The 17,596-nt window shown below is 33.9% G+C and overlaps 2 protein-coding genes and 1 pseudogene across 3 annotated transcripts; 1 reads left to right on the top strand and 2 right to left on the bottom strand.

Annotated features, from left to right (window-relative positions):
* The first annotated feature begins 6,998 nt into the window (after window positions 1-6,998).
* Window positions 6,999-9,788, top strand: LOC107946598 (membrane-anchored ubiquitin-fold protein 3). The gene is made up of 4 exons (XM_016880997.2): window positions 6,999-7,224; window positions 7,314-7,595; window positions 8,543-8,713; window positions 9,408-9,788. Exons 2-4 carry the CDS (start codon window positions 7,466-7,468, stop codon window positions 9,461-9,463), a joined length of 357 nt encoding a protein of 118 aa, XP_016736486.1. The 5' UTR covers window positions 6,999-7,224; window positions 7,314-7,465; the 3' UTR covers window positions 9,464-9,788.
* A 13-nt stretch (window positions 9,789-9,801) lies between these two features.
* Window positions 9,802-11,302, bottom strand: LOC107944057 (glutamate-1-semialdehyde 2,1-aminomutase, chloroplastic-like; annotated as a pseudogene).
* Window positions 11,303-12,095: 793 nt separating this feature from the next.
* On the bottom strand, window positions 12,096-15,810 carry LOC107946597 (protein TAPETUM DETERMINANT 1). Of its 2 annotated transcripts, none has more exons than XM_016880995.2 (4): window positions 15,677-15,810; window positions 14,519-14,822; window positions 14,173-14,274; window positions 12,096-12,837 (listed from the first exon to the last, which is right to left on the bottom strand). In XM_016880995.2, the coding sequence occupies exons 2-4, from the start codon at window positions 14,595-14,597 to the stop codon at window positions 12,494-12,496; spliced, it is 525 nt and encodes a 174-aa protein (XP_016736484.1). In that variant the 5' UTR covers window positions 14,598-14,822; window positions 15,677-15,810; the 3' UTR covers window positions 12,096-12,493. The 2 variants fall into 2 exon arrangements, with proteins under 2 accessions (XP_016736484.1, XP_016736485.1); XM_016880996.2 differs by lacking the exon at window positions 15,677-15,810 and adding an exon at window positions 15,369-15,626.
* Between the last annotated feature and the right edge of the window lie 1,786 nt (window positions 15,811-17,596).

Here is a 17,596-nt window from a genome sequence, read left to right as displayed (position 1 = left end):
AGTGTGATATTTGGATAACTTTATCATTTATCTTTATATCAATTGTATATAGGATTATTAATACTTTTAGTTTGTATGGATTGAAATATTAAACTTAATATAAAAATAACATAAATACAATATAAATCGAATTTTGACTTAGCTTTGGATAAAGAAAAAGAAAAAACAGGTGGCCTAATCAATAAACACCGAAACAAAACTTAAATAAAATACATATGAATAGAGGAATTACGAAAATGGAAAGAGAGTGGGGAATCACCAACTCAACTATGCTTTTCATCTATCAAAGTGTATGAATTATCCTTAGTCCATTCATCCTAAAAATAATGCAGCAAACTTTTTTTTTTTTTTAATTTTAATTGGGCGTTCTTTATATCTGAAATATGCAGCCACAACACAGTTTGCATGACATCAGAGGATACTAATGATTTTTCATTGCTCTTTTCTTTTTATTTCAATCATCGAAAAGTGCAGTAAATTTAAAACCACATGTTCATCAACTCGAACTTTTGTCGGACGCCTTAACATTAAAAGAAAAAGACCATCTCCATCACTCACGTATCTATTTTTTATTTAATTATGCCACCTAGCAAAATGTTATGTAAAAAAAAAAAAAATCTTTGACACTAACAAAGATTAACACTTGACTAGGGTCCCCTGATGTCTCCTGAATTTTTAAGGTTCAATCATATACTAGACCGATGTAAGGGCCGATATGAATTCATCTTAAATGATATATCATGTGCATATATTCTTATTTTTATTTTTAAGAATAATAAAATGAATTTTCAATAAAAACTGAGTACAGGGTTTTAGCAAATCCTAAATTGCGACCTGACCCATAAAAGGAATAGGAGGGACTTAAAAGCACAATATCCCAAATTATGATTTCAAATCGAGACTACTACTGCATGGATTGATCATGTTTAATTTATTTCGATTATATGAACATTGTTATCAATGCAAAAGGACGTGGGATTATAGGTAGTTCTAGACATTATGTTAAAAATAACAGATATGATTAGAACATATAAAAAATATATAAATGTAGAAAGAAAACGTTTATTTGGTAGGCTAGAAGAAAAGATATTTGAGAATTTATAGCATTTGGACGGTTTTTAAAATATAAATTAAAAAATGTATGGCTATTCAAATTGAATTGAATTTAAATTTATTTTTTATTTAATTTATAATTGATTTTAATTTTTAATAATGTAAAAAAATAAATACTTTATATTTAAGTAGTGAAAATAAAAATAAAAATTTTAATTTTAGAAAAGAGTATACAAGAAATTAATATTTTTAGAAATATTAATGAAAAGAGTTTGACTACTTTTACCATAAAAATTGAGAACCAATTTGGACAAAATGGAGGGTTTGAAAATAAATAAATAAAAGGTTGAAGCGAGGGCAAGTCCTACTAATTGACAGCCAAAGGCATGAAATGTGTACAATTGTCAGGAAATTATAAAAATGAGATGAGGCGTGCATTTTGTGATTAACCCATACGGAAGACAATGTTTTATGCCCATATCCTTCTTCAAGCCCATTCTATCCGCTAGTGCATCTATTAGATTTTTGTACTAAAGTAACGAATCTTCTAAGATTTTTAAATATATGGGAAAAAAGAACTTTTATAGTATAAAATATAGATTTGACCCAGAAATTGGAATAAAATTCATAAATTACTTAGATAAATCAAAGTTTTAGGTAGTCTTAGCTCTCACTTCATTCTTTAATTTGTTTATATGTCGTGTTTCATCTTTATTAATCTTATGAGTTTTTTTTAAACAAAAATATGGATCGAAACCAACAATTTAATGCTGAAGGAAGAAAACATTCAACAACTTAACCCACCATCTTTCTTTTTCTCCTACAATCTATAGATAGCAGATGGTGATATTAGAGGCTTCTAACATGGCCCGAATTGTTAGTAGTAGGCCTACATGTAAGAGGGACTGTTGAGTGTTGGATTGTGGTGATCCTAAATTAAACTTGGGCTTCCCCACCTAACGCATTTTCTTCTTGCACATGGATTTCATCTACTACAAGTAGGTGAAGAAGAGACACACGGCTATAATCCTATATATAGGTGTCCAAGAACACACGTTTATTTCTGCATTGCTACTTCCCTCGCTTGTCTCATTGGCATATCAACAACATGCTGAAACAGAGATAACCAAAATGAATGCCAAATGAGAAAAGTAGGTAATTATTTCAATGCTTCACCAAATCAGAATGGTTTTGGTTTCGACACTTTTCCTTTTACTAGCGGCAGAGCAATTGATAGCTAAAATCCTAATTATGTTTCAATTTGTTAGAATTTATGCCAATGTTTTAACGGCAAGGCTTAAAACATGTTCTGCTGTTGCATTGTGAGTTACAACTCACAAAACAATTATATCAGTCACGTGATTATATTCTCAATTTGGATGTCTATCTTTTACTAATTTCTGTTTATATAAAATAAAACACCAAATATAAGATTTTTCATGTTGTTAATTCATTATTAGGAATCTATCTAAAGAATTTTTATGAGATTTGGATATTCTTATATCATCCGGTGAATCATTTTTGTGAATTTGGTAAGAATCCATTATTATTTAAATTAAAAATCGTTATTGATTGAGTCTTAATTCGATTGACATGGGCATTGTTGTCAATGTAGGAGGATATGAGTTCGAGTATGCTTCAGCACATTATCCTACTATTTATGGGTTGGGGAGGAGATATGAGTAGTTCTGAATATTGTGTAAGAATAAATAAATATGATAAGGACCTATAACAATATTGAATTGAGCTGAAATTGAAAAGCTAAACTTAAATACGATTGAAAGTAGACCAAATAAGATACCTAATTCATGAATACCTCTAAAACTAAATCTCCAAGTCAAGCAGTGTAATACATTATTCTAATAACGCAAAGATTTATAATATTCAATTTACTCCTTTTCATTGTTTGCAACTGTTTAGAAATTGGAAAAGAAACTAAAACCACATGCTTCTTTTAGAAAATACTGAAATTTCATAGATGACAAAGCACCAAAGATAAGCGAATGCATAAGTCAGTTAAATTGGTATTAACCTACCAAAAGCGCCAAAGATAAGCGAATGCATAAGTCAGTTAAATTGGTATTAACCTACCAATTTGATTAAGGGATAAATACTAAAACTATACATGAATTATGGTTTACTGTGTAATTGTATATATGAACTGCAATTTTGTACAATTTTATATACAAATTTTTTATTTGATTCAATTTTGTACTGACAGCGAAACAGATCGAAGACACCAGCCTTGCCTCACTGGGTTTGCAGTGGAGCAGACTGAAGATAGCAGATCTTGCCTTCCTGTACTGACAGCGAAACAGATCGAAGACACCGGCCTTGCCTCTCTGGGTTTGTAGTGGAGCAGACTGAAGATAGCAGATCTTGCCTTCCTGTATTGACAGCGAAGGAGATCGAAGACACTAGCCTTGCCTCCCTGGGTTTGCAGCGAAACAGACTGAAGATAGCAGATCTTGCCTTCTTGTATTGACAGCGAAGCAGATCAAAGACACTAGTCTTGCCTCCCTAGGTTTGCAGCGGAGCAAACTGAAGATAGCAGATCTTGCCTTCCTGTATTGACAACAAAGCAGATCGAAGACACCAGCCTTGCCTCACTGGGTTTGCAGCGGAGCAGACTGAAAATAACAGATCTTGCCTTCCTGTACTGACAATGAAGCAGATCGAGGACACCAGCCTTATCTCCCTGACCAGCAGTGGAGTAGGTTGAAAATAGCAGATCTTGCCTTCCTGTACTGGCAGCGAAGTAGATCGAAGACGCCAGTCTTATTACCTTGGCGTTGCAGTAGAACAGATTAAAGCTAAAGGTAGCGAATCATGTTTCGCTAGCGGTGTAGTGGAGCAGATCGAAGACGGTGAATCTTATCTTCCCAAGGTAGTAGGAAGCAGATTTAAGCCACTAGTCCTATCTCCCTGAGCAGCAGTGGAGTAGGTTGAAGATTGTAGATCCTGTCTCCCAAAGCAGTAGTGGAGCAGATTGAAGACGGTGAATCTTATCTTCCCAAGGTAGTAGGGAAGCAGATTTAAGCCGCTGGTCCTAACTCCCTGAGCAGCAGTGGAGTAGGTTAAAGATTGTAGATCCTGTCTCCCTAAGCAGTAGGGGAGCAGATCGAAGACGACGATTCTTATCTTCCCAAAGTAGTAGGGAAGTAGATTTAATCCAATAATCCTACTTCCCTGATGTTGCAGTGGAGTAAGTCGAAAGAAGTGAGCCTTATCTCCTCGAAGCTACAGTGGGTTAGGAAGAGGCTACTTGAAGAAGCACCAAAAGTCAAGACTTGGCGAGACCAAGCAAAATTTGTCTTTGAAATATTTGCTCCATTCTCGTTACACGACAACGAGCAAAGAGGGGCAACTATAATACCCAAATTTTACCCGGCCCTATAAATAAATAAACACCAAATTAAAATAATTAAAACCCAAAAAAGCCCAAACCATTAACCCTAGCCCATTTACATAGTGGCCCAAAACAAAAAGTTTTCAAAGAGCAGCAGAAACCCTAGGCAGCACCCCTTCTTCAGCGCCGCAGCAATCGCCCCATCACCCCCGCGTCGCAGCAATCTCGCCCACGTTCAGCAGCCTCTACGCACGATCGTCCAGCAACAAACCATAAACCGCAAGCATGTTAGAATAACAGAAAGATAACAAAATGATAAAAGGGGATTTCTTTTTTGAAAAGGGGAAAAATTAGTGTAAAACAATCAGTGTAAAGATAAAAGATCAGTGTAAAAAGAGAATCAATACGAAAAAGAAAAAATTTGAAAGAAGGTGGTTTTTCTTTTTCTTTTTTCTTCTTCTGTTTTGTTTCCTGTATTTTTCTTTTCCGTTTTTTATTTTAATCGTATAAAAAAAGAACAGAGAGGAGACGAGTGGTTTACTTGGTGGACGGACCTTAGTTCACTCCGTCGCCATCGGAGGTGGGCGAGGATCGGAGGTTTTGGAGTAGCCTGGTTGTTGGCGGCGGCTTAGGGAATGCATTTTTGAAAACCCTAGCAGAGAATTTTCCCCCCTCCCATCTGTTTTTAAAGAAAATGAAATAAAATGTTTTTTTAAAGGAAATTTTGGTTTTAATACTATAAGTAAAACGGCGCCGTTTGATGAGGCAGATCCGCGCGTTCTTGCCCTAAATGGGGGATTTGTGCAATTAGGCCTCCCTTTTTGCAACATGTTTTAATCAGATATGTTTTTCTTCTTTTAATTTGGCCCAAATATTTTATCCTTATGGCATTTTAATCCATGTCGCTGTGCAGCGTTTTGGGGAGCAGGATTATTTTCCCCTTTAGTCCCTCCTTATTATTCGCGCACTCATTTTTGTCCCTTTTTTTATTTATTTGTGGATTTGCCCCCGAATTTTTGTTTTAAGTTCAAATTAGTCATTTTTTTCATTTTTTCTATTAAATTAATTAATTTCAATAGTATTATCATTATTATTATTATTATTTTAATATTGCTATTACTATTATTGTATATACTTTATTATTATTTATTATCATTTCTCTTATTGTATCGATATTATTAATATATTTGTTATATTTTCACTTTCTTTCTTATATATTCATTTTATTTATAATGTTCTTTTTTAATTTACATAGAAACATCTTTGTATAATATTTTATATTTATATACATATACATTTTTTTATCAAATTATTTTTATTTTACGCATATACGTATGTAATATACTATAACTTTTTTTTAACTTATTTCTATATATATAGATACTTCATTCCTTCTAAATATCCTAGTTTATTTATTTACCTTAGCTTTTTACACATATTTAGATATATTATTTATATTGGTCTTTTTTATTTTATACATATTACTTATTAGATTAACATATGTACATTGTTTTATGTATTTAGATTTTCTTTTTACAATATTTACTTTAAGATTCATTTAGATATTATCATTTTATGTAGTGTTCACTCTTAAACTCAATGTATAATTTATTTCAAACTCTCATGTGTATGTGTCGTTTTACACTTGGTATTTCCTTTAAGATTAGGTTTTTTTAATATTAGCCTTCAAATATTGGTGTTAATATTTACATGAGATATGGATTTATTGCTCGTATATGTATTGTGTTGTATACTTGTATTTATTGATTATTTGGCATGCATTAGTATATACTTTTAGCTTATAAATTATTGCTTTGTGTTATACACTATTGTTCATTCGCATTTCATTTAAAAGGTTGCACTTGATTCAAACATCGAAATCTTTTTATCCATAAGTTTTCAAAATATTCGGTATCCAAGATTCTCGAAAGGATTGTGCCCTAATTTACTGAGCTTCAATTTTTCTCGTTGAATTTAGGTAAGCGAGTACCCTTTTTCAATTCAAACATAAGAATTTCAAATCAAAGCTTATTTCGGGAATTCAAAACGTTATGTCCTAACTCATTGGATATGACATTTTGTTATCTTGAGACAAGATTTTTAATAAAGGCAAACTCACGTGTTGTTATCAGAACTTCAAAGAATTTTTTTATCCTAACTTACTGGGTTTCGATTTCCTCATTGAAGCAAGATGACAAAATTTTATGGTTTTCGAAATGATAAATTTCAATAAAGATTTTTTTAAAAAGGGAATCGCTTTTAATCTTTTTTCGACATTCGACTTAAAGACATCAAAATCGATTAGGTACCAATTTTTGAGCTTTATGAGAGTGCTAATCTTTCCTCGTGCGTAACCGACTCCCGAGCCTATTTTCTCGAATTTTGTAGACCAGAATCATTATTTTAATAAATCAAAATGTTTTATTAAAATAATTAATCTTAAGGTGACCCGATTACACCTCGAAAAAAGATTGGTGACGATTCTATTTTTGTTTCAGAAGTCGACCCCCTTTTTTTTTTAAAATAAAAATGATTTCGACATTTCTTTCTTTTTTTTCTCCTCCCCTTTTGCTTCTTCGTCCCCCACCCCCAGACAAAAAGAGGGAAGAGAATAAATTAAAACGACAGCGTACTATAACTTTTAAGACAACGACTTATCTACCTCTTTTGGCAGCGAAACGACCTCGTTTCGGTGGAGCGGTTGGGGGGCTTTTGGACTTATTTGTCGTCTTCAGTTCACCAAACTCGCAATCTTTCAAAAAGAACCATAAGAAAATAATTCAAGAAGCCTTCAAGAAATCAACTACTACACATTAATTGAGGTTTGAATTTCGATCCTATTTCTTTTGGGTCTTATCTAAGTCATAAATTTAGTTTAATTTTCAGTTCGGTTTTAATTGTTGAAATTTAGGCGGCGAGGTGTTTCGCGGTTTGATATGATTTGATGAATCGAGAGAGCGGTGATTGGTGACTCGATTTGTTGGAAGAATTGGAACACGTGGCAGCATCTGGTTGGTGGTAGGTGGAGCGGCAGCGGAGGAGGAGGAGGAGAATTGAGCAGAAATGTCGGAGGCGGATTTGGTGGATATAAAGTTCAGGCTTTATGACGGGTCGGATATCGGGCCGTTTCGGTACTCCGCCACATCCACCGTGGATATGCTTAAGCAAAGAATTGTCTCTGATTGGCCCAAAGGTTTATCATCAGCCATTCCCCTTGTCCCATTTCTTTTCGAATTGCTTATGAAGTTCCTGCTGTTGGGTTTTTGTTTTGTAATTAAAATTTACATTTGTTGTAGATTTCTGGGCTTCTGGTAAATTTAGAAGAAATTTTTTGCTATATAGTATATAGTAATATTGCAGAGGTGATCCAATTTGGAGTGCGCACTTAATTATTGTGAAAACTGAAACTAAATGAAGAAAGCTGTAGGGTTAGCAATGGAATTCAATAAAAGGGGGGGGGGGGAGGTTTATAGAACAAGTTGATAGTTGAGTTTTATGGTAGAGAATTTTAGGAACTTTGGTTCTAACCTCTTTGCCGTGAAATGTTGTCTTTAGCTTTGTAAAGTACCCACAAACTATGTTACCCAGATTTAGTTTTGCTAAAGTACTTGTGTCGGAGAGACATTGCTGGACCTGAATATGGGAATATGAGCCTTCAAGTATAGCAAAAACTTTTAAAACTGAGCAAACCATGTGCCTGAATAGCATATGATGCCAATGGCCAAACAAAGGGAGGAGATCCCCTTTTTTATATTGTTGTACCTGCTCCGATGATGTATTCAGAATGATCAATTAATAAGAATTGCAAATTGTCTTATGAACCTAAATTAGGAGAGAAGGCTAAACTTGACTGTACTGTAAATACATGTTAGTATCGTGAACCATTAGGCTTTTATTGGAACATTTCATTGATGCTATTGTCTCTTATTTCTTTAAGTAAATGGATTGAAAAAAGAATGATTCATGATTTTATTTCGAATATTATGAAATAACTTCAAGGAGCACATTGACTTTTGCTCCATTGTCTTGTTGCCTACGTCTATCAACTGTCTTCTGATTTTATTTTTATCTGAAGGCCCTGAAGAAAACATAAAGGCTAAGAGTTTAAAGCATTTTGTTTTAACTTTCTGCTGTCCTTAGGTAAGACAGTTGTTCCGAAGGCAGTGAATGAAGTCAAACTAATAAGCTCTGGTAAAATTTTGGAGAACGACAAGACTGTTGGCCAGTGTAAAGTACCCTTTGGTGAAGTTGCAGGTGGGATTATAATAATGCATGTCGTAGTTCAGCCATCACTTGCAAAAACTAAAACAGGTATTCTTGTCTTTATCTTCTTGTAAAACTTTTCTCTTACAGTTTTAAGAGTTCTTTCCTTTTTGCAATTAAGATTAACTTGCTTACTAAAGTTAACGTCAGGATATCCAGCTGTTTTACTTGCATTAGTAAATGATGCTACAAGTTGAAACTTGGAATTGCTTATGACTGGTAACTGATGTTTGGATGCATGATTGATGTTGTTCTGAAGGATATGATACGTGATACCATTTGTAGGTGGAGGATTTTCTCTATTTTTGAAAAGTTTTGAAAACTATTTCATTTTATACATGCATTTTGGGAGAAAAAAATGTGGAAACTGAGAATTACCATTTAGACTTCGTCATTAATCATTGATGAGTGTGCTACTCAAGTTATGATGAACCTATTAGAGGCCATCTTTTCCTGTTCCTTCATTCATTATGATGAGATGCTCCTAGCCATGTTTTGCCTCTTAATGAGAATCCATTGAACTCCAGAAGTTATTAGCCATGGGATTGCTTCGTTTTTAAAGTCAATAATCCGTGATTCACTGACACAGTATGATTGTAATAACGTAACTTTTCTTACTGCGTTAAGTGTAACTTCATTTAAGTGGTAACCATCTAATTAACATTGAGATGATACTTCTGCATTTGCTTGAAACTTCATGTATCATCTTTACCAATTTAAGCTTGATTTTATGTTTGAACAGAAAAGAAGATTGATGATTCACCCAGAAAGACTGTATGCTCATGTTCCATTTTATGAAACCAAGCATATAGAGTTGGAACTTCTTTTATGCTGTTAACGATGTTTAAGAACGTAAAACGTCGTCTTTGAGTATCCTCTGTGTGTTCATTGCAAAGTCCATGTTTTCAAGTTCTTAATGGAGTGATGAAGATGTGCATTTTCCCTTACTTGGGTTCCTTCATTTATGATTGTTTCCAAATACTAGCTTGAATCATTTGTAAAGTTGTATAGGACCACTACATGTTAACAGAATATGCACACCAAATTGTAAGGAGAAATGTCTTTGTATAAATGCTTTCTGTTACTAATAATTTGTGTAAATGCTATCTGTTATTTTGTTTTTCGGACTCAGGGTGTGATAAATATGGGTATTCTTTTTCTAAATATTTGAAAAATAGCTGAATTATGTATTGAACATGTGTTAGGCGGTAATTCAGGAAAAATGAAGAGCAGGTAGGAAGAATAGGCCCTTTTTTTCTTGCAGGTGATGGAAGATTCAAACTAACAAGCTTTAACTTTTTGGATGTCTTCAGAAGAATACAAACTGTGAAGGTGCAAAGTATACACCTTCCTCCAGCATTCCCCAGTAGAAGAACCTCGCAAATTTTGCCGTAACACTCTTCTTTGCATTGTCCAAGTTGTGAACAGGCCCTCCGCAAATTGCATGTCTTGTCCTCTTTCCTGCATCTAGAATGCCTTGAACGAGCTCTCCTGTGATCTTATCTAAGCATCATATGTTCCGGGCTCCTTCAACTGCCGGCTGTCATTGCCAGTGGGCTCCCACTCAAGGTCCCACCCTGGTACATTGGCTCTGTTGGTGCCACCATCTCCATAATCTCCCTCCTTCCTCCATATGCTACCAACAGGTAGACCACCACCTAGTATCTCTTCCCTGTTGTTGTTAAATTGGGAGTTACTCCAAAACACTCCTGAGCCCCACCATAAAACAATCTTGGTTAGGCGACAGATGGCTTCAAGGAAGTCAGGTTTAGGTAGCCCAAGTTCCCAGCAAGAGGTTCAAGAATAATTGCTGCTGGTTCTGCTTTGTTACTCTTAAAATTATTTTCCACAGCTGATATGTCATTGTTAAGAGTTTCAGAAGTGGCTGCCTCTGGAACACCGGAGGAGTAGGGCAGCCCTAGGGTAGCAACTCCACTACCATCCTTGACAAGAAAAGGATCAGTAACGTCCCCCAAATTTGATGATCTTTGCCATTCGGTAAAAGGCACAGGCAAGGCCCATGGGCGCTTTTGTACCAGAGTTTACAAATCAAACCATTTTGATGCTAGGAACAGCTGCGATTACCGTCTCTGCCAGAACATTCTCAGAAAGACGAGGAGTGCCAAAGCTGGTTCCTTTCATCATTGTCTCAGCCAGGGCTGCAAGAACCTACAGATATCTGCAAACTCAATGAAGAAATCCTAGTATATCAGAAGCAAAATTTGTCGATTTCTCTCTTTTATTGACCTACAAATTCTTAGTTGCGACGATCTTGCACCCCCTACAACAAAAATAATAATTCAAAACTAGATCTGCATACGGGGCGTCAAAATAATTTCTGAACAAATTTAGTATGAAGAAATTCGTAAACAGTGAAAGGGAAGTATGCAATCTTTCTCAGCAAGTTAAAACAGTAAGATAAATGCAAGATATCAAATTATGGTAGAATGCAAAATTAGACCAAGGAAGAAAACATGTAACCTCGTCATCATCTGCATGGCTCCAGGACCCAACGTAGTTGACATACTCATTCCCGTCTGTGTCCCACACGCAACAACCCTTAAGGGAATCAATTACGACCGCTTGTCCACCAACCAAATTAAAAGCACGAACAGGAGAATTTACACCTCCTGGCATCAAATTCTACCTTGTAGAAGTTCTTGCGGGAGTCAGAAGGCAATGACTTGGCAAAACAGTGATTCAAAATCAATGATCACTTCATGTTTGTCAAAAGCAAAATAGTTACTTTCTGCCTGCCACTGTTGTCTGTATAAAAAGCAATAATATTCAATTAAGCACGGCTCATTTCTTCCAATTTCAGATCAGAATTTAATCCAAAATTGAAGTAGGATTAATCTACAATATAACATTCTAAATTTCAACTCAAATCAATTCATCCGACATATATTATAGAGAATTCAAAACAGATTTTCAGTTCATAGCAAACCCAATTGACAAATCAAAATATCCGCTAAGAAGAAACAGATGATAAAAGGAAAAAAAGAAAAGGGGATGAAAATTACCTTAGCAGGAGTGAAAGCTTCTTCAGATTTTTTCAAGGGTATAATTCTTCTTCTTATATTCACCAGAGGATCGCGGTGAAAGAAATGCTTTATATAGCTTAGATCCAATTGTTATGATTGTAAATCTTCTTGCTTGTCTCAAGAAGAAGCTGCTGAAACTGTAAAGAAAGATTAGCCTTTGGATACGAGACAAATATGGTGGGTCGGCTGTCAATTATTGTTCCTCAGGAAAACCGTTAAAAGTCAAACTGGGTGGGCCGGGTTTTTTCCCTTGTCTTTTATGCATTAATTGTTTTTTCATTTTTTAATGGATATTGAAGAATTTAAGCTTTTCCTTTTTCATATTTGTATGTTATTCCGTTGTATTTCACCAATCCAAACATGCAAAAGTAATAAAGGGAGGAGTGTGAGGAAGGTTCATCTTTTCTTGAAACAAACAAACATGGATACAAAAGCATGGAGGGTGGATCATCATCCTCTAAGTCACAGTTTCAAATTGTCGGATATATGTATGTATGCCTCAAAATATAGTAATGTTGCTCCTCATACCTACAAACCAATCCATTATATGCCCCACTATTTACAAAATACCCTCAAATCAAAACTCCCGCATCACACACTATTCGACCGACACGAAATCACACTTTACAGTATCCCATCAACTCTTTTTAATCAATCGACAAAAGGACTCACACCAGTAAATGACATAAAAAGAAAAGCTAAAGCAGTATCAGCAAAAACCCAATAGGATCCATTCATGATGATATATGCATGGAAAACTAACCAAGTGTTTATGGGTATATTACTAAGAACACACCACACGAGAGACAGAAAGTGGGTAAAGGAAGGTATTAGCGTATTGAAAGGAGAGAGTGCCACCGTTGATCAATGGCTTGCCGTCGTTCACGAGGCAGTCATTGTAACGAAGGCGCTTGAATATTTTGGGGTTGATGAGACGAGCGGAGCTGAACCAGCCGCAGGTTAAGTGGATCCCTGAGATGTCACAGCCACTCACACATACGTTCAGGATTTCCACTGTGTAGGTGGGAATGCCGCTTGGCAGTGGGGCGGTGGGTCCCTGGTTTATCACTATGTCAGCTTTACTACACTTCTCTCCCCATATCCGGTTGGGTTCCGCCAGTGCTGTTCCTGCACACACATAACGACAAAACCAAATATGCCTTTTTAAAGGTCCCACCCCAAATAAACCCCATTCATATCCATTTTTGTTCAATATCAAATCCATCCCATACTTTTATATGGTTCCAATTATGGAGAAAATATTGTTAAAAGGATATAGAAGATAACTTCGTTTAAAAAGAATTGTGATGCCGACTGAATCTTAACTCAGTTGACATCAACATTATTATAATGGATAGTACTAAGTATTATAAAAAAAAACTGTGATCCACTTCTTCTTTTTTTCTGTATGGCAAATAAATAAATAAAATAAAGCAAATGTAATGTGAAAGACCGCCAAACTAAACCAATAAAGGGGAAAGGTCTACAGACAACATACACCTTTTAGGAGGATGATTCACAGGAATTGTAGGGAAAAAGATAAAAAAGACAAAATTTATCCTAAAAGGCATTGCTACAAAGGGGGGACACAATATGCAAATTGCTTTTAAAGCTTTGACCTTTTCATCTAACTTACATTTTTTATTGAAAAAGAAAAGAAAATTTCAAACAAGGTTTTGAGTTAGCTCTAAAAAAGCACTTTTCTCCAAATATATCAAAAGATTTTGTTAAGAGTGTTGGAAATATACTTTTTTTAGATTAATAAGTATAATAGCTTCATTCAATGCATCTTCCACTTTTCATTTTGCTTAAAATACAAAAAATTAAGTGATAAAGGACTTGTATTTAAAATTTCACTTTATACATCTTAAATTCAATACTTATACAATCCCTACTCCTAACTCTTATTAAAAATAAATACTCAGAATTATCAAACATATTCTAACTTAACATTTACATTAATCCTAATGACAGACAAATTTATATTATAAAAATACTTTTAAGGCAGTAGCATAAAAAGATGGTGTTAGATTGTGGAGTAGGCACAGTGCAGGACTGAACTCGGTGGGCTAAAGACATTAGACTTCCAATTACGAAGAAGGCTAAAGGTTGATAAAACTTTGATGGGATTTAAGGACTCCCCATCTTAATTAAAGAGACTGAATCATCAATGGCAAGGCAACATGACAGCCATTGTTAACAGTGCAAGTTAGCTTCAACCATAACAGAAGAAAAAGAAAAGGACAAAGAAATACAACAGACGTGTGCGCCTCTGACATTTGAACCGTACGCATTGCTATTTGTTACTACGAATTTTTGGCATCAAAACACCCGTCATATCATAAGCCCCCACACATTCGGAAAACAACTACCAAAAAAATCCCAGTTTTGTTTTAAAATTCATTTTTGCATTTTATAATGAAGAAAATTTGTGGGTAATTCTAGTTTTTTTATTGTACTTACGAAGAAGCTTGCGATGTGGCGTTAAAAGGGTGTGGTTCCCTTGGTTGATCCTTAGCCTCAATAGCTTCAAACCAAATGAGCCATTGATGTTTTTACCTTGACCTGCAACAAAATCCCACAATTTTAGTTAAAGAATGCCTTTATTATACTATAATAATAAGCAATAGAAAAAGACAAAGAGGAAGATAACAAGGAATTTAAAAGGAAAAAGAGAAACATGGAGAAACCCCCCATGCTTCTGAAAGAGAGGTGTCCATCATCCACTTTGATAAAGGAAACAAATAATTTATATATTAAACTAAAAGAAAAAAAAAAGTCTCTATGACCATGCATGTAAATCGCGCACCTGAGAAAAGGGCGACGAGGAAAAGGAATAATACGGCGAAGGACAACGATGATAGTACAAATAGGAATCGCCGATTCATCGGTGAAAGCAACCAAAAATTCAAACGAAGAAGAAAAAGGAGAAACCCTCTTTTATCAGATTCTCTTCTCCAAGTCTTAATGGTCAACGAGTAGACTCGGGGAACTTGAAGCAGGTGAGTTGAGCCTCGAGTTGATAAGAGGTGCTCAAAACGCCATGGGGGAAAAAAAGACAAACGAAGAGTTTTCTTATTTTCTTTTGATGGGTGTTTCAGATACCAGAAAATCTGCATCAAAACAACATTGAAGATTTATATATATATAAGAACATCACATCCATCCATCCATCCATCAAAATCTAAATATATATATATGAAAAACGAAAAGGGGAGATGAAAAAACAGCCGTCAGATGAGGAGTAAGGGGCGATTAAGATTTTGACTAGAACCAAAAAGGTGTACAAAAACCGACTAGGTTTCACGAGAGCTAAAGTTTAGGGTCCAAAACAGACTAAACAGTGACCTAAACGACGGCGATTCGTACCACACCAACTCACTAAACAAAGAGTTTTGAAAACCCATTTTCATTTCTTGTGTTTTCCTATTATCTCAATAAAAAGGGAAGTGTTTTCTAATGGTGATAAAAAGTAGCAGTTCTTGAGAAAAGAGAAAGAAATGTTTGCAATGAAAGGGAAAAGAAAAGAGTTAGACAAACCCATAAAAACTCAGTAGAACTTGAATAAAAATAATATGCATAGAAAATCAAATTCCCAATGGCTATAAAAAAAAGTAGTGGAATTTACTGAGCAGATGACAGAGCAAATAGTACAGTACACAAACAATGCAACAGCGATGCAGAGGAGAAGCAGGCCAGATAGAATTGCCCTTATTTATTATTGATTTGCATGAATTATATTAATGGGCTTAGCTTCTTTCTTCTTCTTTTCTTCTTTTACTAAGTATAGTTGAGAGGAGAAATTTTGCAGAAAGAAGATCGTGAAAGAGGGAAATGACAATAAGAAATAAAATCCCGAAAAGTTAATCACAATTATTGAACTAAAATTCAAGTTTTTACTACAATTAATCCCCTTTTTTTTCTCAATTTAATAAGAAACGTAGAAAAATAAAGAGAGATTCTTCACCTTAGGATCCGTGACAGAGAAGAGAATCAACAGTTAAACGCATGCGTTTTGGGATTTCTTTTAGCTCGAAAAAGGAACTCGGATTTCGAAAGAAGATAAGCAATGCCAAGGGCCAAGGTTGAAGGCAAAGTATTATTTATAGTTGAGAAAAAAAAGTTATTATTATTTATTTACTTCTTTTTAAAATGGCGTTAGTGTTTATTTGTATGGCGTAAAATTATTTATAATTCTTTTTAATTTTTAAATATATTGATAATAATATCAATATTAACTATGTTAAAATAGGATTCAATAAATATAAAATTAAATTTGCAAATATGTTTGAAATAGTTAATAATTTCTTATTGAAATTAAAAAGAGAGAGAGAGAGAGAGAGAGTATGAAATGATGATAAAAGGACTGATATGAGATCAGTGTGTGGGCGTGTGGGGTCAGTGGACAACGTCACGTGCGGCCTAATTATATAATTTAATCATTATGACATTGTTAAGTAGGGAATCCTTGGGTATTAACTACTCTTTATTTGAAACTCTCTCAAAATAAATGAAAATTTCCATAAATAATTGTGTACCAAAATGTAAATTCTTGAAATTCCCCCAATTCTCCGACGTTGACCATTGAATAATTTAGAGAAATTTTGGATTCGAGTTGAATTTATGTTGACTCTTTAATTTTTATTATAATCTTTTTGTTTTCTGCTGTTTTTTTCTGTGATGTTTTTGTATTTTTCAATCAATTTATGAATCTGTTATTCTGGCCAAAAATATTATATATATAATCATTTCAATAGTGTTGTCTTCAATATTCGAATTTACATTTTCTCCTTAAAAATACAATATGTCTTATCATTGTATCTAAATCAATTGATGTTCTTTTTTCTTAATATTAATCTTATTGCAGGTTTTTATTATATCTGTTTTATTTTTACACAATGTCTAGAACTATCCAAAGCCTCTCCCCAACTTTTAAATAGAAAGATAACGTGCTTTAACGCACTCAAACCCACGTATTCTTGCACTGATAATAATATTAATGTCAATCAAACTAAAACTGGATAGGTAAACAAATAATGAGAATATAGAGAGAGTAAAAATGGCATGAAAAAAGAAGAAAAGGGAAGTAGATGATGAAATGAAGCAAGTTGAAAAGGCCCAAAAGAGAGAATGGGTGATGTTGATAATTACATGAGAAAGGAAAGGAAAAGGTCAAAACAAGCAAATGGGTAAGTGATGAGTAGAACTTGAATGGGTATTGAATTAAAAGTGGATTTCCACATTTATCATTATTCTCATTACTAGATTTTGACAGCACCATTTTTTTCCTTTTCAAAATGAATGCTAATTTCCTTTGAATTAAATTTTCAATTAATTTTGTAAATTTTTTTTTTCATTTTACTAATAATGGGGCAAAGTATAAACTTTTGATTAGCAAAGTAACGACTTCCTTTTGGATAGAATTGGAGCATATAATTATAACTCTTATATATTTATGTATAATTCCAAAAAAAAAAATCTTATATTTTTATAGTAATTTTATAACTCGAGATCATATTTTTATGTTTGGATAAATAATATTATCTTGATTTAAGATAGTATTATTTTATATCATACTATTTGGTATTGTTTTTTTTACGTCGAAAATTTATTTTATGTTGAGTGAATTTTTTGATTATATTACAGTTCGTCAATTAAGTATATATTTATTTTTTATTCTAATAAATGAATCAAATAGGATGATGTAACATATCTAATAATACACAGCTGTAATCTTATTAGCAAATATTATTAGACATCCCTCAATCCAAACACCTTTAGTAGGATAAAGATGATTATCTTGAACTAATATATGATATACCAATGGTGCTAAAATTCGATAATATAGGAAGCAATTTCGATCCTTAGGTGATGTAAGATTTTGAGC

Source organism: Gossypium hirsutum, chromosome D12 (assembly GCF_007990345.1).
Source record: "Gossypium hirsutum isolate 1008001.06 chromosome D12, Gossypium_hirsutum_v2.1, whole genome shotgun sequence".
NCBI classification, from domain to species: domain Eukaryota; kingdom Viridiplantae; phylum Streptophyta; class Magnoliopsida; order Malvales; family Malvaceae; genus Gossypium; species Gossypium hirsutum.
The sequence above is the reverse complement of the archived record's forward strand: the minus strand, read 5'-3'. Positions and strand labels throughout refer to the sequence as shown.

Bases quoted from the DNA above. Each gene is read 5' to 3' on its own strand.
- LOC107946598 (XM_016880997.2), top strand. From the start codon at position 7,466: ATGTCGGAGGCGGATTTGGTGGATATAAAGTTCAGGCTTTATGACGGG. The intron at 7,596-8,542 runs GTTTATCATCAG...TGCTGTCCTTAG, and splicing joins TGTCTCTGATTGGCCCAAAG to GTAAGACAGTTGTTCCGAAG. The intron at 8,714-9,407 runs GTATTCTTGTCT...ATGTTTGAACAG, and splicing joins ACTTGCAAAAACTAAAACAG to AAAAGAAGATTGATGATTCA.
- LOC107946597 (XM_016880995.2), bottom strand. From the start codon at position 14,597: ATGAATCGGCGATTCCTATTTGTACTATCATCGTTGTCCTTCGCCGTA. The intron at 14,275-14,518 runs GTGCGCGATTTA...ATTTTGTTGCAG, and splicing joins CCTCGTCGCCCTTTTCTCAG to GTCAAGGTAAAAACATCAAT. The intron at 12,838-14,172 runs GTAAGTACAATA...ATGTGTGTGCAG, and splicing joins GCCACATCGCAAGCTTCTTC to GAACAGCACTGGCGGAACCC.